General features: G+C 41.9%; 1 protein-coding gene across 1 annotated transcript in view; it reads right to left on the minus strand.

Annotated features, from left to right (window-relative positions):
- Positions 1–18537, minus strand: part of GALNT17 (polypeptide N-acetylgalactosaminyltransferase 17) — a 447372-nt gene that overhangs the window by 251697 nt on the left and 177138 nt on the right. Inside the window, exon 2 of the mRNA XM_068523846.1 lies at positions 10450–10633. Coding sequence (XP_068379947.1) covers positions 10450–10633 — 184 coding nt within the window. The remainder of the gene's footprint in view (positions 1–10449; positions 10634–18537) is intronic.

Consider the following 18537-nt stretch of genomic DNA (forward strand, 5'->3'; position numbering starts at 1 on the left):
CAGACCCCTGTCTGAATCACCATATTTATTCTAAGATTTCCATCTTTTCATAACAGGCAGGAAATGAGGAAAATGGAGTCATTGGATGCCCAGACCCCAGAACAACCTGGAGGACGAGGCAGCCCTTCCTCTGCCCTCTCTCAGCTGCAGCCCCTACTCCCCATCCCTACCCCTCAGCAAAGGGTGGCTTCTGAGGCCCAGTCAAGCTCCACACTGTAGTAGCTTCACAGAAAGCCTCTGAAATCAAAACTCCACTGAGAACAAAGGCTTTCTACAGCCAAGGCCACAGCTGAACGATGCCCACTCTTTCAAAACTCTCCTTACTACCGTAGAGGTTCTCCACAGAGGGAATTAATTCATAGAAAGCAGCCAGGACTTCAGACCAGAAACACTCCATACGGCCCAGCGACCTACATTTTTAAACAAGTTCCTAAGATCTCCCTTTGAGAAACACTTTAAAATGTGGTTTGTAAAATATTCAGCCCTTTTCATCGAAAAGACGATCTTAATATGTGGGAAAAATTATCATTTCGATTTGTGAAAAAGTAAGAACACACATTACACTGTGTTTTGGGTCTGACGACTATGGATTACGGCAGAATAGAAGCAGGGGGCAGCTGTCCCAGCCCACCAGCCTTTACAAAGTCTCCTGTGCCCTCAGAACACCCGGCTGGACTTCCTCAATATGGAAGCTGTGGTGAATCCCAAAGGTGAGTCTTCTGATCTGTCCTGGAAGAGCCTTAGGGAGCGAACGTTCCTTCCCAGGCGCTCACCACAGCCTGGTGCCTGTCTCAGGCCGGTCCCATGAATTCTGTGCCGACCTGGGGACAAGGGGATGCCCATTACCTTAGACTTGAGTCTTCCATATTGGAGTGAGGCACACAGTTGTACCCACATTTCATTCGGGTAGATACTTTCCTGAAGATTCTGTCATTAAATCTTGCACGGTATTTTAAGGATAAGGGGTATATACAGTAAAGGAGCTTTTAAAAAATAATCACAGCTAATATTTATTGATCAGATATCATTAATTCATGAGAAGGTCTCAGAGTAATGCCTGGTATATTAGTCTCTGCGGGTCACATGGAATAATCGATTTACTCTTCACAACGATTCTATGAAGTCGATATCACCGTTTCACATATGAGGAAACAGAGGCACAGAAAGGTTAAATAACTTGCCCAAGGTCGCAGAGCTTGTAAGAGGCAAAGCTGGGATTATAACTCAGTCATATTTCCAAGTCTGTGCACTTGACCTCCATGAAAAATTCTCTTATTAAGGTTTTAAGTGAGCCAGACATGCTTTTCATACCCAGGGAACCCACGAAAGTGGGATGAACTTTCACCTGCAGATACTTCAGGAATTATCACCCTCACATATTGAAAGAGAGGGCACCCCACCCCCGACCCCATGTGGATTTCCCATCACTCTCCCACCCCCGAGCCAGGTGAGGACCAGCCCTAAGCAAAGAAGTTCTCCCTCGTTATGCCTCTAGGCGAAATCAACTTTATGGTAAGACATTTCCTGAACCTAATAATATTACAGTATTTATTTTTACTGAGCTTTACCCACCCCCCCAAAATACCGTATCTTTTAAAGAGGATTTCAACTATATTACACTATAAGGAGGTCTGAATGGGCAAGGGTTAATCAAATTCAGGATACTGCCCCTTTGGTAGTGGAATTTTTGGTAGAGTTGGAAGGGGTAAAAGGGAACAAGAGAAGAAAGCGTAGGAAGTAAACACACACAAGTACACAAACATGCGTGCACACACAAAAACACTTGCATATGCATGTACACAAACACATAGGCATGCATTCATGCACATACACTCACTTCCCCAAAGGAACTGTCCCATCTCTAAGACTCAAAATTTTTTTGCCTTCTAATGATACCAGCGTGGAGTAGAAAGTTCCATCCCACAGATATAGACAGGTAGGCAGAGGCAACTATGTGTGCGGATATGTGCACAGGCCTCAAAGACACCCACGCAGCCGGGTCCGAATCTGGTTCCCTCACTGCCTGACTGTGTGACCTCAGGCAGGTTGGTTCACCCCTCCAAATGCCCTTCCCTCATTTATAAAACAAAGACGGTCACAGCTACTTCGGAGAGTGGTTAAATTTAAAAGAGATCAATAAAACATGCAGCACAGTGACAGAAACATAAAAGGCAGTCAATAAAAGGGAATAATTATTGTGGTTAGTGGTTCAAAGACATTCCTAATCAGGCAACTACTTATTATTTCAACCAACAAGGATTTGTTGGATGGCTACCCTCTGTGCCCACATCTGTAAAAGAGAAAGTTTAACATAGGATTCCTGACCTTCTTTAAGTGCTTTCACTCTAGTTGAAGACCAACCTGTAAGACGCAGGATACCCATCATCAGAAGAATGACTCAGAAAAAAAAAAAAGGTCAGTCACAGCTATAATTATCAAATGTGTCCTTTTCACAGGGGATGGAAAACTTGAGTTGGGTCTTGACCAACGAGTAGATGCATTCCACTAAATGATAACACCGTAACTCACATACACACAGACTCAAAGTACCCACTGGACTTGGATGATTGCAAATCTCCGCAGTCGGGCCAGACATCATTCCTGACCTCCAAACGCAAATATACGATTGTCCGCTAGATGTGACGTGAAGATGGTCCACAGACATCTCACACCATATGTGTCCAAAGCAGACATTGTTGGACTACAACTTAGAATTGGTGGCACTAAAGAAAAGAGGAGTCTTTGTGAGTGAAGCAAAATGAATTCCAAAGAAACCTGACATCTGGATTTATAAGCAGGAGGCCAAAGGAGAAACTGAAGATAACAGCAGTAGAAACTGCCCATAAATTACCTACGTGGTCTGGGAGGAGAAAGCAAGCCATAAAATGTACGCAGGGATCTCAGGTGTGGCTTTAACAAGCTCAGACAGATTTCTGTGCTGCTAGGTGGCCCCTCCCCCATATTATGAGATAAGTGGGCAGGCAGATAATTAATATGCCACAACATGATATAGAATGGGATATCTCGGCAAGGGAAAGGAGTGGCGGTTAATAAAGGCTTGTCTGGCTTCTGGTGTCTGCAAACACCACCTCCTCGCTGGCACACACATAATCAAATAATGAATAAAGCCAGACAGATTCATCTCATGGTTCCCTCAAGAAAGCCATAACTATGGGGAACCCTGGACAGGCTGCATTGCTACCCCCTTGCCCCCACCTCCCTGCAAAACATGAACCTCCCTGCAGGATTCTCTCTTCCGGTTAATGAAATCACTTCCACTCTGTGTCCCAAGCTAGAACCTTCCGATGCACCCAATTCCCCCATATCCAATGAACTGACTCATCTCACTGATTCTTAGAAAGTTTTTCTTGAATCGAGCCCTTCCACTACATCCCTGCTCAGTCCTTGGTTCTTTACAGAGAAATCACTTCCGTGAAAGGAATAGGATAATTATAAAACACTCACTGTATTATCAAGTCTTTCTCTTCTGTCAAGCAATGCCTAGCAAACGGTTGGCGCTCAACAGGTGTTGAGTGGGAAAAGAAGAGATTTTATTTAGCCATCCTGCTCCCAGCCTCCAATGCCTCTAACCTTTCTCCACATTTTTGTCACAGTTATACATTATTTTTTTAAAGAAATTACCACAAAAATACCATCTTGCCTCAAGTCCTTCATTGGTATCCAATGACAACGACAAACATCCCCACCTAACACAGCAGTGGCACATAAGGTGCTTTACAACCTGCCTCCCCCTTTCCCTCCAACCTCTTCTTCCAAGATTCACTCTGGAGACCCTGTGACTCAACCCAAAGTTTCTGTGCTGTTCCCCCAGCCTTGAAATCCAAGAACTTTCCCAGTCCTCTTGCACATGCTGTTCACTCTCTCCAATGTTCTGTCTTCACCATTAAGATCAAGGGCACCTCTGCACTGCCCTCTGACTCTCCCAGAAGTGCACATCCCCTTATCTTAGTTTCTAAGGTCCTCTGAACACAAGTCAAAGGATTGCAAAGCCCCACCTGCCTCTCCCACTTGCTTTGATTTCTTAGGGGGCCAAGATGTGCCTTGTTCCTCACCATGCCTTTAGCACAGTGTCTGGCAGACTGGGGACTTCAGTCAAAAATCATTTTCCATGATTTAAAAAAAAAAAAAGAAAGGAAAGAGGAGAAAATGAAAAAAAAAACAGACCAAAGAAATAGCACAGAGTCTAGAAAATAAGCCCACTTATGTATAAAAAGTACAAAATGTATTCCATTTAACAGCTCCAAATAAGAGAAAGAGAAGCGTTATTTCCAAAATCATTTTGGAAAAGCTGCTTTGAAAAAAAAAAAAAAAAAAAAGTACAGACATTTGAAACAAAAGATACATATCTTGTACCATATTCCAAAATAAGCTCCGGATGGATGGAGGAGTGAAACGTAGAGTCATGGAAAAGGAACACAAAGCAGAGTAGAATATTTATAAGTACTCTTTCTCTGCTTTAAAGCAGTGAAGAAATGAAGATGGAAAGATTGACAGTTGGGGGTTCATACAAATTTAAAATATCTGTCCAGGGGAAGAAAAGCAAAAAAATCACAGAATTAAAATAAAACAGAAAACATTTTGGAATCCATTTGCATGAAATGTGACCAACAAATGGTTAATCCCACTATTACCCCCCAATTCATTCATATTTATAAGAGAAACAACTCTGTGTTGTTTCTCAGAGTGTAATAATAAACCAATAAACCAATGAGAATTGAAGCAATAATAAACCAATGAGAATTGAAGCAACTTGAGGTTCTGTATAAAACTGCAATGAAATTGGCCAATTTCAGTTCTCTAAACTCTAGAGAGCTTTTGGGCAGTGTCACAAGCAAGATCTTGCCCATGGGGGGATAATTTCTCCTGGGCTTGGGCTGCATGGGGAGGAAAGAAAGTGCTCTGGCCCCAGACAGCTGCCTCCCTTCCTATCCCCTGGGCTCCAATATCAGAGGACCAGCTTCTACAGGCAAGGCCCTTGCCCTTCTTTGGCGGCAAGGATGAATTTGCAATTAACCAAGGTTAATTTGGTACCTTTGGCTGTGGAGCCCAGAATTTATAACGCTACCTCTGGTTACCATGTGTGACCTGTGGGCAAACTCTCAAGTTCATCTTTAATTTCACCTTCAAATTCATCCTCCATATAGCTGCCAGAAAAATCTAAAAAGGCAGAGGTGGTCACATCATTCAACCCAGCTCTCCAACTCTTTCTTCTATTATACTTTCACCCTTCTACCCTGCACTTAATTTTTTGGTGTAGATTTACATTTATGGCGTAATTCAACTTTTATTTTATTAAAACAAAACATATACAGTCTTATCCCATTTCTGTACTCTCAATGTTTCTAAATAACAATCATTATGCTGCAATTCCTGATGTTTAAATTTTAGATATTTTCAATTGATTTTCTGTTTCTGACCATAAAGATTTAATTTTCTTATACTACCCACACCTCACATACACATTTTGCCTCTTCTTTCTTCCAACAGAGTTATACCATAATTTGTGGTTTAACACCTATTCAATATTTGTATGATTATATTGTTCACAGCTCAGCCACAGAGTATATGGAATTGCAATTCCTTTCTTGAGGAACTTTTGGGTTTTTTCTGTGCTAATAATTGCTTTCGTTTTTCACAAGCTTTGCGTGTGTGTGTGTGTGTGTGTGTGTGTGTGTGCCCATCACTAATTCAGTTCCAAACTTTCTGAAAGAATGGTAAAAATGTTTTTTTGTTTGCAAAGACAACAAAAGCAAAAATAAATAAGGGGGACTAAATTCGTTTCTTCACAGCAAAGAAAACCATCAACAAAATGAAGAGACGACCTACTGAATGGGAGAAAGTATTTGCAAATCATAAATCTGATGAGAGATTAATATCTAAAATATATAAAGAATTAATATAACTCAACAGCAAAAAAACCCCATACAATCTGATTTAAAAATGGGCAGAGGGGGCTTCCCTGGTGGCGCAGTGGTTGAGAATCTGCCTGCCAATGCAGGGGACACGGGTTCGAGCCCTGGTCTGGGAAGATCCCACATGCCGCGGAGCAACTGGGCCCGTGAGCCACAATTACTGAGCCTGCGCATCTGGAGCCTGTGCTCCGCAACAAAGAGAGGCCGCGATAGTGAGAGGCCTGCACACCGTGATGAAGAGTGGCCCCGGCTTGCCACAACTAGAGAAAGCCCTCGCATAGAAACGAAGACCCAACACAGCCATAAAATAAAAAATTAATTAATTAATTAATTTAAAAAAAATTTTAAAAAAAAAATCAGAAGAAACATTTAAAAAAAAAAAAAAATGGGCAGAGGATCTGAATAGACACTTTCCCAAAGAAGATATACAGATGGGCAACAGGTACATGAAAAGATGCTCAACATCACTAATCATCCGGCAAATGTAAATAAAAAACAATGAGAGGGACTTCCCTGGTGGCGCAGTGGTTAAGAATCCGCCCGCCCACGCAGGGGACACGGGTTCGAGCCCTGCTCTGGGAAGATCGCACACGCTGTGGAGCAACTGAGCCCGTGCGCTACAACTACTGAGCCCGTGCGCTCCACAACAAGAGAAGCCACTGCAATGAGAAGCCCGCGCACCACAACGAAGAGCAGCCCCCGCTCGCCGCAACTAGAGAAAGCCCACGTGCAGCAACGAAGACCCAATGCAGCAAAAAAAAAAAAAAAAAAAAGAGATATCACCTCACACCTGTTAGAATGGCTATTAACAAAAAGACTAGAAAAAACAAGTGTTGGCGAGGATGTGGAGAAAAGGGAGCCCTTTTGCACTGTTGCTAGATATGTAAATTGGTGCAGCCACTATGGAAATCAATGTGGAGGTTTCTCAAAAAATTAAAAATAGAACTACCATATGATCTAGCAATTCCACTTCTGGGTACTTATATAAAAAACAACAAAAACACTAATTCACAAAGATATATTCACCGTCCCCATGTTCACTGCAGCATTATTTACAATAGGCACAATATGGAAACAAACTAAGTGTACACAAATGGATGAATGGATAAAGAGAATGTGATACATATAGATATGAGTCAGCCATAAAAAGAATGAAATCTTGCCAACTGCAATGACATGAATAGACTTTGAGGGCATTATGCTAAGTGAAGGAAGTCAGAGAAACAAATACCGTAAGATCTCACTTATACGCAGACTCTTAAAAAACAAACAAACAAACCCAAGTTCATTGACAGAACAGATCACAGTTGCCAGAGGTGAGGAGGGGGTGGGGATGGATGAAGTGAGTCAACAGGTACAAACTCTGGTTATAAAATAAGTCATGAGGATGTGTTGTACAGCACAGTGGCTATATAACCTGGTATTGGTTTCAGGTATATAACATAATGATTTGATATTTGTATATATTTTGAAGTGATCACCACAATAATTTATTTATCTAACCTTTCATTGAACTATTTATTTCTGTCTTATTCTTAACTTCCAAGATCTCTTTTTCATTCTCTGATTATCACTTTAACATAGCACTTGATTCTTATTTTGTGAATAAAACAAAACATTCCATGAACTAAGACATTAATTATAGTTTTAAAGCATGTCTGTTTCCTCCAAATGCCTTTTCTATTGTTCTTCTTCTTGTTGCTAAGGCCCTTTATAATAGAGATTCTCCTGAAATGTCTAGGGATCCTGGTTCTCCTTTCTTATTTTAGAGTAAGACAGCTCTGTGTAGATGGATGAGCCTTACTAATGTTTAATGAGTAGAACCCAGACACTTCGCGGATGCGGAGGACCTATCAGATCTACTGGCATTTCTCTTAGGTTGGATGGCTTCCTTAGAGTGGATTCTTCCAAATCTGGACTACAGGAGTGTGAAAGCTTGGAGAGGTAATGAGGCCAAGGGTGTCCCCACTTAGTACACAGCCCTATCCTCTGTCATCTTATGAACTAAAGCCCAGAGTTCACCTTCTCCAGGGAATAAACCTCCCATGTTCCAGCAGGTAGGGAAGGGCAGTCTCTGGCTCTGTAAAGTTGAAGAAAGGATCTGGGGACACAGCTATAATCCTTCTATTCAAATCTACCTCCCAGCCATCAGAGGTACCCAGAACCTCCAATTCCTGAGTCTCTGGGGTTCTGAGGTGTGACTAGGCTATAGTCTTCTGTCTTTCCCACCACTTCCCATCATATGTAGAAGGTTGGGTCTCAGCCTCATCCAGTTTGCTATGTCAGTTACCATTCATCCATCCTCTTTCCATCTTCCAAAACTTTGTGGGTGTTTCTTCCCTGCTGTGGGAGCCTAACCTGTTTTTGTCCCTTATAGGCTGTCATCCTCTGTAGTCCTTTACTATCATCTTAGTAAAGTTTCCGGAGGGACGAAATCTAAGTGGTGTATTCCAGTGGTCCCCAAACTTTTTGGCACCAGGGACCGGTTTCCTGGAAGACAATTTTTCCATGGGCGCGGGGTTGGTGGGGGAAGGGGATGGTTCAGGCAGTAATGCGAGCGGTGGGAAGCGGCAGATGAAGCTTCACTCACTCGTCCACCGCCCACCTCCTGCTGTGCGGCCAGGTTCCTAACAGGCCACAGACCGGTACTGGTCCGCGGCCCCGGGGGTTGGGGACCCCTGGTATGTTCAAGCCACCATGCTACACTATAGAGCACTACAGAGCTGTGTATTCCTCCCTGGGCGTGCCATGTTTTTATCTGCATCCCCAGCTCTGCTCTTGCTATTCCCCTTCCTACTTGTCTTTATCTGTCTCCTCTCTTTAATTTTCTAACCCTTAATGGGCCTTCAAGATTAAGCTTATGCATAATCTCAAGCAGGAAACCTTCCCAGATCCTCCCTGTACATACTGTGTATGTCTCTGGCCTGACATACCCACATAGAGCACAATGTGCTGGATTGATCTGCTTGCACATCTGTCTCCCTCCCTAGACAAGAAGTATGTAGGCAAGGACTATCTTATCCAATGTTCTGCCTCTAGTGTGGGGAAAACCATCTGGTACATAGTATGTGCTCACTGATATTGTTCAACTGACCCACTTCCACTAAGCTCCATGTTGGAAGGATCTTCATTCTCACAGGACTACAAAAATTACAGCTCTGTTTATTTGCCAACATCCAAATAAGAAAGGCTAATCAGAGAGCACCAGGAAATGAAAACAGCCAGATGTTTTTGAGAGCAAAAGTCCAGGAACACAAAATAGCTTCCAACAGGGGTGATGTATGTTTTCCTAGTGATTCAAAATGAATATATGCTTATTAGGCAGACAGAGAGATTTAACAGGTTTCTCAGCTAATGCTGCAATTTTAAATCCATTTAAGATAATTTTCTTTATCTTGAATCTATTTTTCTCAGTAACCAGGATACTTAACTGATTTGTACAAAATCCATTTGAAAAAGAAATAATCTACTCTAAGCAAGGGCACATTGCAAATGAAAGAAAGAGAGACACCACAAATCTAACAGAAGATGAAACATCTCTTTGACAAGCCAAGGAGGACTACTGCCTAGAAAATAGGATGTTTTCCCCCAGCATCTTGATTTTCCCACCAACCTCTCTTCTCTCTTTCACAAGGAGGAAACAAATAATTCTTAAATCTGAGGGCACAGAACAAAGGCCTCTCATAAACCAAGCAAGACGCAAACAAACTGTTTCAAAGGTAAGAATCTCAAACAAAAATTGTAAGTTGAAACAATCACAGGATGTACTCTTTCACCTACCAGCTGGGAAAAGCATTATTTAAATACTAGTACCCAGTTTGGGAAGGGTCTAGTAAAATTCCAATAGGAGCAGAAATTTCTATAAACTTTCTGGAGGAAAATATCACTATATGTATCTAGAGCCTCCAAAAGTATTCCTACAATGTGATCTAAGGATTACACCTTTAGAAGTGTGGATTAAGAAAGTAAATATCAAATCAATATACATAAAGATTTGAGTGGGGAGATATTCATCAAAGTGTTATTTAGAATAATGAAAAATTGGAAATAATCTAAATTTCTAACAATGAAAATAATGATCATAACTAATAACACCAGAAAATGCTCATGAAATAATAAATGAAAAAAAGGATAAATGAAGCACATCATATGCTCATAATCTGTATAGAAAATAGACTCAAAGACAAAATACTAGTATTTTACCAGTATTACCACCTGTAGGTAATGAGATCATGTTGATTTTTAAATTTTTACTTAAAAATTTTTTGTATCACGGACCTTTCTCTATGCTTCTGTATTATTATCTCTATGCTTCTGTATTATTTTATAAAAATTAAAAATTCTTATTTAGCTCTATTTATTTTCATAATCAATAGTACTATTTATTGATTACGGAGGAGACAAGATAAAAGCCCCTCCACTAGTTACAAGTAACACAAGAAAATGTCACAGACATGGGTCTACGCCCAACCATCTGATAAAGCAAGCTCCTCTGAATGACTGAATCAGAACTTACTTGGTGGGACGATAATCCGGAATGGAACGATCCAGTGAAATTTTTTCACTGAGGTAGGAATTGTAGCCATACTTCTCATGGGGTCCCTTGGCTTTCTCTTCTTCAGCCGGGGAAAGGGTAGCAGGAAGGCCCCCTTTGCCCCGCCCACCATAACCTTCAATGAGCCCAAGGGATTTAGATAAACCTAGAAAAAGGAGGGGGAGAAAAAGAATTATTTGAAAACCACCATACCGGGATATGCCACTCAGGCTCAGATATAGCTTCAGTGGAAATTTTAACATTACCTGTCACAGAAAAAATTATGTTCTCAATTTATTGATATCGGAATATGCCCTGAACACATTTCAATTGAGAGGAAGGTCAGAGCAACTGTGAGATGTGGGGTTAAGGCTGGTCATCCATGAAGAGCCTCCCCCTCCCTCTCCCTCCTTTTGGGAACTGGGGTGGATGGCGGGGGCGGTCTATAAAAGGGAGAGACTGCCAAAAGCAGGGGACACGTGGACCAAGAAAGACACACAAAATGGGACAGAACTGGGGCTGTCATCCCTGCCTGATTTCCTTTCTTCATGATCAATTACCACAAGGTTAGATATTCCAGGAGATGCCCAGTACAACACAGAAAAGGCAGTAATAAGGAACTTCCAGACTGCAGGTGTTTTCGCTTCATTTGAACAGAGAATAATATACAGATTGATTTTATCATGAGTTTAAAGTGTGTAGCCATCTGCCACCGTTCTATACCTAATGGTTTTATTTAAATCTCATTTAAATGGCAAAAGGAAATACAAAATGTTTGAGAATAAATCACAGAGAAGAAAAACCCATAAGGGTGATAATAGTGCCAAGTAGAGTAGAAGGCCTCTGTAACAAGCCTCATTGAGCAATTGCACGTTCCCAGGATGGTGGCAGCTTTATACCTATTGTTCCATTAAACGATAAACAGCTTGATGGGTAATTTTTAAATCCTACAGTTATGGGAGGTTTTACTTCTCGGCTTGAAAACTTCTGCTGTTAAGGGCTCTCATTCTCTTTTGCTATTTCAAATGCTCAAGCTACCCTGTTCACCCTCAGGCGTGTGCACACACACACACCCCCACTTCCTGCCACTGGCAGGAAGACCATGGACCAGAGATGTAAAAAGCATCCTCAGCTTTCATGGCGGGCAGACCACAAAGCCTAGGAGGACCATAACCTCCCAGGAAGGTATCCTCAAGTAAGTCAAAGGCCAGTAAATCTGCTCCAGTCACAGGATGGTCCTCCACCCCATAATGGCAAGACCTGTATTCCCTTTCCTGCTTCTCTGAAAATAAAAATTTATTTTCTGTGATACAAAATCAAAAAGGAAAGGTTCAGCAAGCATCTCAGGATTGGTCTCAAGTGAACATCATTTTTCTACCTGAGAATCATTTCCACCGTCCATGGTGTTGTTCAGGAACCCTGACATCTTTTCTGCCCCCCACCAGCCCAACAGAGGAACCATCAACTGAGAACTGGATTACTCCAACACTTCCTGATCACAGGAAGTGACCTGCTTCCTGGTCTTTAATCTCTCATGCCACATCTCCGTGCACCAACCATTCCAATAACATCACCTTCACTGTGCTCCAAAATCTGTAAGGACTCATCCCAGGTCAAGTACAGACACCTGTGTTGGATTTTAAAATCACTCCCGATAGGACATTACTGGTGGGAATGCACAATGGTGCAGCTACTTTGGAAAATACTTTGGCAGTTCTTCAAAATGCTAAGCGTAGTTTTACCATATGATCCAGCAGTTCCATTTTTTTACCCTAGAGAAATGAGAAGGTATGCCCACTTGAAAACTTGTACACAAGTGTCCATAGAAGCATTATTCATATTAGCTGTGTCTATCAACTGATAAGTGAATAAAACAAAATGTGGTACATCCACACAATGTGATATTATTTGGCAATAAAAAACTATCTTTTTAAAAAAGTACAGATCTTCCTCAACTTACAAAAGAGTTACATCCCGATAAACCCATCGTAAGTTGAAAATATCGTAAGTTGAAAATGCATGTAAAACATCTAACCTACCAAACATCATAGCTTAGCCTACCCTCCCTTAAATGTGCTCAGAACACTTACCTACAGTTGGGCAAACTCATTCTAACACAAAGCATGTTTTATAATAAAGAGTGTTGAGTATCTCATGTAATTTATTGAATACTGTACTGAAAGTGTAAAACAGAATGCTTGCATGGGTACAAAATGGTTGTAAATGTGTTGGTTGTTTACCTTCATGTTACATGACTGACTGGGTGCTGTGGTTCGCTGCCACTGCCCAGAATCATAAGACAGTACCGTCCTGCATATTGCTGCCCCAGGAGAAGATCAAAATTCAAAGTATGGTTTCTCCTGAATGCTAATCACTTTTGTACCATCATGAAGTCAAAAAAATCATAAATCGAACCACTATAAGTCAGAGACTATCTGCAGTGATATATACAACATGAGTGAACCTTGAAAACATGCCGAGTAAATAATGCTGGACAGGAAAGACCACATACTGTATGGTTCTGTTTACCTGAAATGCACAGAATAGGCACATCTATAGAGATAGAAAGTAGATCTGTATCTGCTTAGGGTGGTGGGTATTTGGGGAGGGAATGGGGAGTGGCTAATGTGTATCGAGTGTCTTTTTGGGTGATGGAAATGTTCTAGAAATAGAGTGTGGTGATGTTTGCACAACTTTGTGAATATACTAAAAACCACTAAACTGTACACTTTCAGTGGATGAATGATATCATGTGAAAAAAATCTCAATAAAGCTATTTTTAAAAACCCACTTATGATAGACAATTCTATTTCCAGCAAGATGGAAGGCTAAAACAACAGGAAAACTTTCCAATAAACTACCTAGAAATTCTGAATGAAAACTTTTTTAACATTGTAAAAGCATAGCTGAGCTTGCAAGAACTTAAAGGAAACGCCCAGAGGTAAGTTATAATCAGAGTTGAGACTCTATCTGCTGGGATGGGGTGAAGGATGCATTGCTCATCAACTAAAGGCTGGCATTTTGGAGCTCAGACGTGCACAGAATACGAGACCTTTTGTATGCCTTAAATGTTTCATAATTTCTAATTAGGAAGGTACTGAGCTGATCAGTGGCCCCCTGTCTACTCTGAACCTATGAGTATGACTTTATTTGGAAATCGGGGTTTTGCATATGTAATCAAATTAATATAACTGGTGTACTCATATGAGAAAAATTTAGAGATAGAAACACAGATACACAGAGGAAAGAAGGTCATCTGACAACAGATACTGAAGGATACAGCTGCAAGCCAAGCAATGCCCAGGATTGCTAACAACTCCCAGAAGCTAGGAAGAGGAAAGGGAGGATTACCTCCTAGACCCTTCAGAGAAAGCATGGCTTGGCCAACATCTTGATTTCAGAATTCTAGCCTCCAACTGTGAGAGAAAAAATTTCTGTTGTTTTAAGCCATCAAGATGATGGTAATTGGTTATAGTAACTACACAAAATGAATACAATCGATATCAAAAAAACAGAGTGGAATTGGATAAAGAAAATATAGACCATGACAATACTAACCAAAAGAAAGCTGGAATCGCTCTATAAACATCAGATAAAAACAGACTTTAGGGCAAACAGCCTTATGGGGATGAAGAAGGTCGTTACATAATGATAAAAGTAACAATCCACTGGAAGCTCTTAGGAATTACAAACTACCAAGCACCTAACAACATAGCTTCAAATTACATAAAGCAAAAATGGACCACATTACAAGAAGAAATTAACAAATCCACAATCATAGTGGGAAATATTAACACATCTCTCAGTACTGAACAGATAAGGACAAAAATTTAGCAAAGATACGGTAGAACTGAACAACAAAATTAAGATGTTTGATCTAATGGACGTTGCACCTGACTTTCTAATAATCGTATATTCTCTACAACAGTATATGGAACTTTTAAACAATTGACAGGCCACAAACAAGTCTCAACCTAGCTTACAGATCATCTTTGAACATAAAGCAATAAAAAACAGAAGCCAACAATAAAAATAACCACAAAGGATTCACACATTTGGGCAGTTTTAAAAGACTTCTAAAACAAATGTGGGTCAAATAATTAATCATATTGCCATTAGAAGTTACATGAAACTAACAGAACATGAAACAGTACATCTCAAAACTTGTAGGATCATGCTAATGCAATACTTGGAAGTAGCTATATAAATGCATATATTAAGGGGGGGAAAGGAAGAACTGATAATTAATAAGGTAAGCATCTAACCCAAGGAATTAGAAAAAAGAGAGAGGAAGCCCAAAGAAAGCAATAATGAACAAAAGAACAAAAACTAATGACACAAAAGAAAGACATCAAGGAAGAAAGGAGTAACAGGGAGGGATGGAGAGAGAGAGGAAGGAAGGAAGAAAGGAAGGAATGAAGGGAGGGAGGGAGGGAGGAAAGAGAAACTAAAGAGAAACTAAAGAGAAACAGGGAGGGAGGAGAGAGAGAGAAACTAAAAGAAAAAAAGATGGGTGGGACGAAATAACCTCAGCAAGACTGGGGATAAAAAGAGAGAGAGAGAGACAGAAGGTACATGGTCCCTTCAGGGAGGACTTATCTATTCATCACAGTAAACACAGTGCTTAGGTCCCCCACTATTTTGGAGGGTTCAGGAAGATGTTTAAATTTCTTTTAAATCAGAAAGACACAGTTATCAAATAAAATTTTTAATACTCTTTTTTAAATTGTTGTTTTATTGTTTTTCTGTGAAGGCCGAAGTGCTTAGGGCCCACAAAATTCATTATGCAGCCTTGGTTCCCTTGAGGTTACATTTTATCTGTAAGTGACAAGGTACCTAAAGCATGGAGAAGGAAAGTAACATGATCTGAGGCACAATTTACAATTTTTGCCTAGAAGGTAGATAGCACAAGGACAGACCCCAGGCACTAACAGGAAGGCCAACTACCATTTACTGAGCATCTGTTGTGTGCTGGGAAGCACCCGGCTAAGTGCTTTACATATATTCTATCACTGTTTCATCTAATCTTCTGAAAACCTCATGAGGAAGGTACGACAATGATCTCTATTTGACAAATGAGGACACTGAATCTGAGAACGTGGTAACTTTGTTAAGGTTCTGCAGCTGTTAAAGGAAGATGAGACCTGAGTTCTGGATATAGTTAGAGATACAAGGGAGGATAAAACCCGGTCTCTGAGACAGATAAGGAGACTAGTTCTGGAGCTGTTGCAGCAGCCCAGACCAGGATAGAAGGGGCATCATGTTAAGGTATGAGTGGTGGTGATCAAAAAGAGAGGAGAGATTTGAGAAACATTTAAGAGATATCATCACAAGGCAGGAGACAGACACGGGTTAGGGTGAGAGAGAAGGAAGAAGTGAGTGAGCTTCGGGTTTCCAGCGAGAGGACTGAGTGGCAATATCACTCACAAAACAGGGCACACAGAAGAAAGTTCGAGAAGATGCATTCTAGTCTCTACATGTGGTATGTGGAGCATTCATGGGACATTCAGATAGGATCATATGTCCAGTGGGGAGCTGAAACACTTGGGCATGGAAGTTCAGAAGGTAGAGGAGGCCCAAAACATGAACCCTGGCAGCTATCAGTTTGGAGGGGGCCACAGCCATTGTAAGGAGTGGGAGGGCCAAGATGTTGAGTGGCAAGAACAAAGACAGACATGCTCAGGAAGTGTTCTCTGACCACACGCCCTCTTATGCTTCCACCATACCTACCGTAGGAGCTGCATACTTTAGGACTTACTACTTCTGTACTCTGCATGCATGTTCTCTCATTGAAGCTTCATTTGAAGCTCAAGACTTCAAGGAAGGAAGACTTAAAAGGATGGAGAAACATCTCAATACCAACCAAGTGCTTAAACTTTCTGCTGTCTTCATAAATCCACTTGACCACTCTCTCTCCACCCACTGTTGACTGTTGTTTCGGCTTTAAATTTTTAAAATGCTTTTGTATCCATTTTTCTCTTAGGCAGGCAGGGTAGATATTACCATGATCACTTTAGAGATGAAAAAATGGAGGCTTAGAAGGATTAGTTATTTGACCATCCAAAAGTAATGGAGACAGAATAAGACATTCCACCCAGCTCCCAACATATACACAAATATTCTGCCCAGGAAATTTTGTAGGAAGGAAGAATCCAGTGTCCAAAATACAATGAAGAATGGTAAATAAATGGTAATAGACTCATTAAAAAGGAATACTATACAGCAATGAGAATGAATGACTTGCAGATAAACAGATAAATCTCATAGACTTCATGTAAAGAGCGAGCATCAAAACTGCATAGAATTGAGGGGCGCCTTCAAGATGGCAGACGAGTAAGATGTGGAGATCACTTGCCTCCCCACAAATACATCAAAACTACATCTACATGTGGAACAACTCCTACAGAACACCTACTGAATGCTGGAAGAAGACCTCAGACTTCCCAAAAGGCAAACAACTCCCCACGTACCTGGGTAGGGCAAAAGAAAAAAGGAAAAACAGAGAAAAAAGAATAGGGACAGGACCTGCACCTCTGGGACGGAGCTGTGAAGGAGGAAAAGTTTCCACACACTAGGAAGCCCCTTCACTGGCGGAGATGGGGGTTGGCTGGGGGGAAGCTTTGGAGCCACGGAGGAGAGCGCAGCCACAGGGGTGCAGAGGGCAAAGCGGAGAGATTCCCGCACAGAGGATCGGCGCCGACCAGCACTCACCAGCCCGAGAGGCTTGTCTGCTCCCCCGCCGGGGCGGGCGGGGGCTGGGAGCTGAGGCTCGGGCTTCGGTTGGATCGCAGGGAGAGGACTGGGGTTGGCGGCGTTAACACAGCCTGAAGGGGCTAGTGCGCCACAGCTAGCCGGGAGGGAGTCCGGGAAAAGGTCTGGAACTGCCGAAGAGGCAAGAGACCATTGTTTCGGGGTGCGCGAGGAGAGGAGATTCAGAGCACCGCCTAAACGAGCTCCAGAGACAGGTGTGAGCCGCGGCCATCAGCGCGGACCCCAGAGACGGGCGTGAGACGCTGAGGCTGCTGCTGCCGCCACCGAGAAGCCTGTGTGTGAGCACAGGTCACTCTCCACACCGCCCCTCCCGGGAGCCGGTGCAGCTCGCCACTGCCAGGGTCCCGTGATCCAGGGACAACTTCCCCGGGAGAACACACGACACGCCTCAGGCTGGTGCAACGTCACGCCGGCCTCTGCCGCCGCAGGCTCGCCCCGCATCCGTGCCTCTCCCTCCCCCCGGCCTGAGTGAGCCAGAGCCCCCGAAGCAGCTGCTCCTTTAACCCCGTCCTGTGTGAGCGTCCTGTATGCGACTGACTGGTTTCTGGTTTTATGTTTATTTTAGTTTAGTATTTAGAGCTTATTACCACTAGTAGATTTGTTTATTGATTTGGTTGCTCTCTTCCTTTTATATATATATATATATATATACATTTTTTTTTCCTTTTTCTCTTTTTGTGAGTGTGTATGTGTATGCTTCTTAGTGTGATTTTGTCTGTATAGCTTTGCTTTTGCCATTTGTCCTAGGGTTCTATCTGGGGTTTTTTTTTTTTTTTTTTTAGTATAGTTTTTAGTGCTTGTTATCATTTGTGGATTTGTTTTTGGTTTGGTTGCTCTTTCTTTCTTTCTCTCTTTCTTTCTTTTCATTACTTTTTAATTTTTTTATTTTTAGTAACTTTTTTCTATTTTAATAACTTTATTATTTTTTTTTTCTTTTGTTCGTTCTTTTTTTTTTCTCCATTTTCTTCTGAGCCATGTGGCTGACAGGGTTCTGGTGCTCTGGCCGGGTGTCAGGCCTGAGCCTCTGAGGTGGGAGAGCTGAGTTCAGGACATTGGTCCACCAGAGACCTCCTGGCCTCACGTAACATCAAACGGTGAAAGCTCTCCCAGAGATTTCCAACTCAATGCTAAGACCCAGCTCCACTCAATGACCAGCAAGCTACAGTGCTGGACACCCTATCCCAAACAACTAGCAAGACACGAACACAACCCCACCCATTAGCAGAGAGGCTGCCTAAAATCATAAGGTCACAGACACCCCAAAACACACCACCAGACGTGGTCCTGCCCACCAGAAAG

This window comes from Eschrichtius robustus, chromosome 16 (genome assembly GCF_028021215.1).
Source record: "Eschrichtius robustus isolate mEscRob2 chromosome 16, mEscRob2.pri, whole genome shotgun sequence".
NCBI classification, from domain to species: Eukaryota; Metazoa; Chordata; class Mammalia; order Artiodactyla; family Eschrichtiidae; genus Eschrichtius; species Eschrichtius robustus.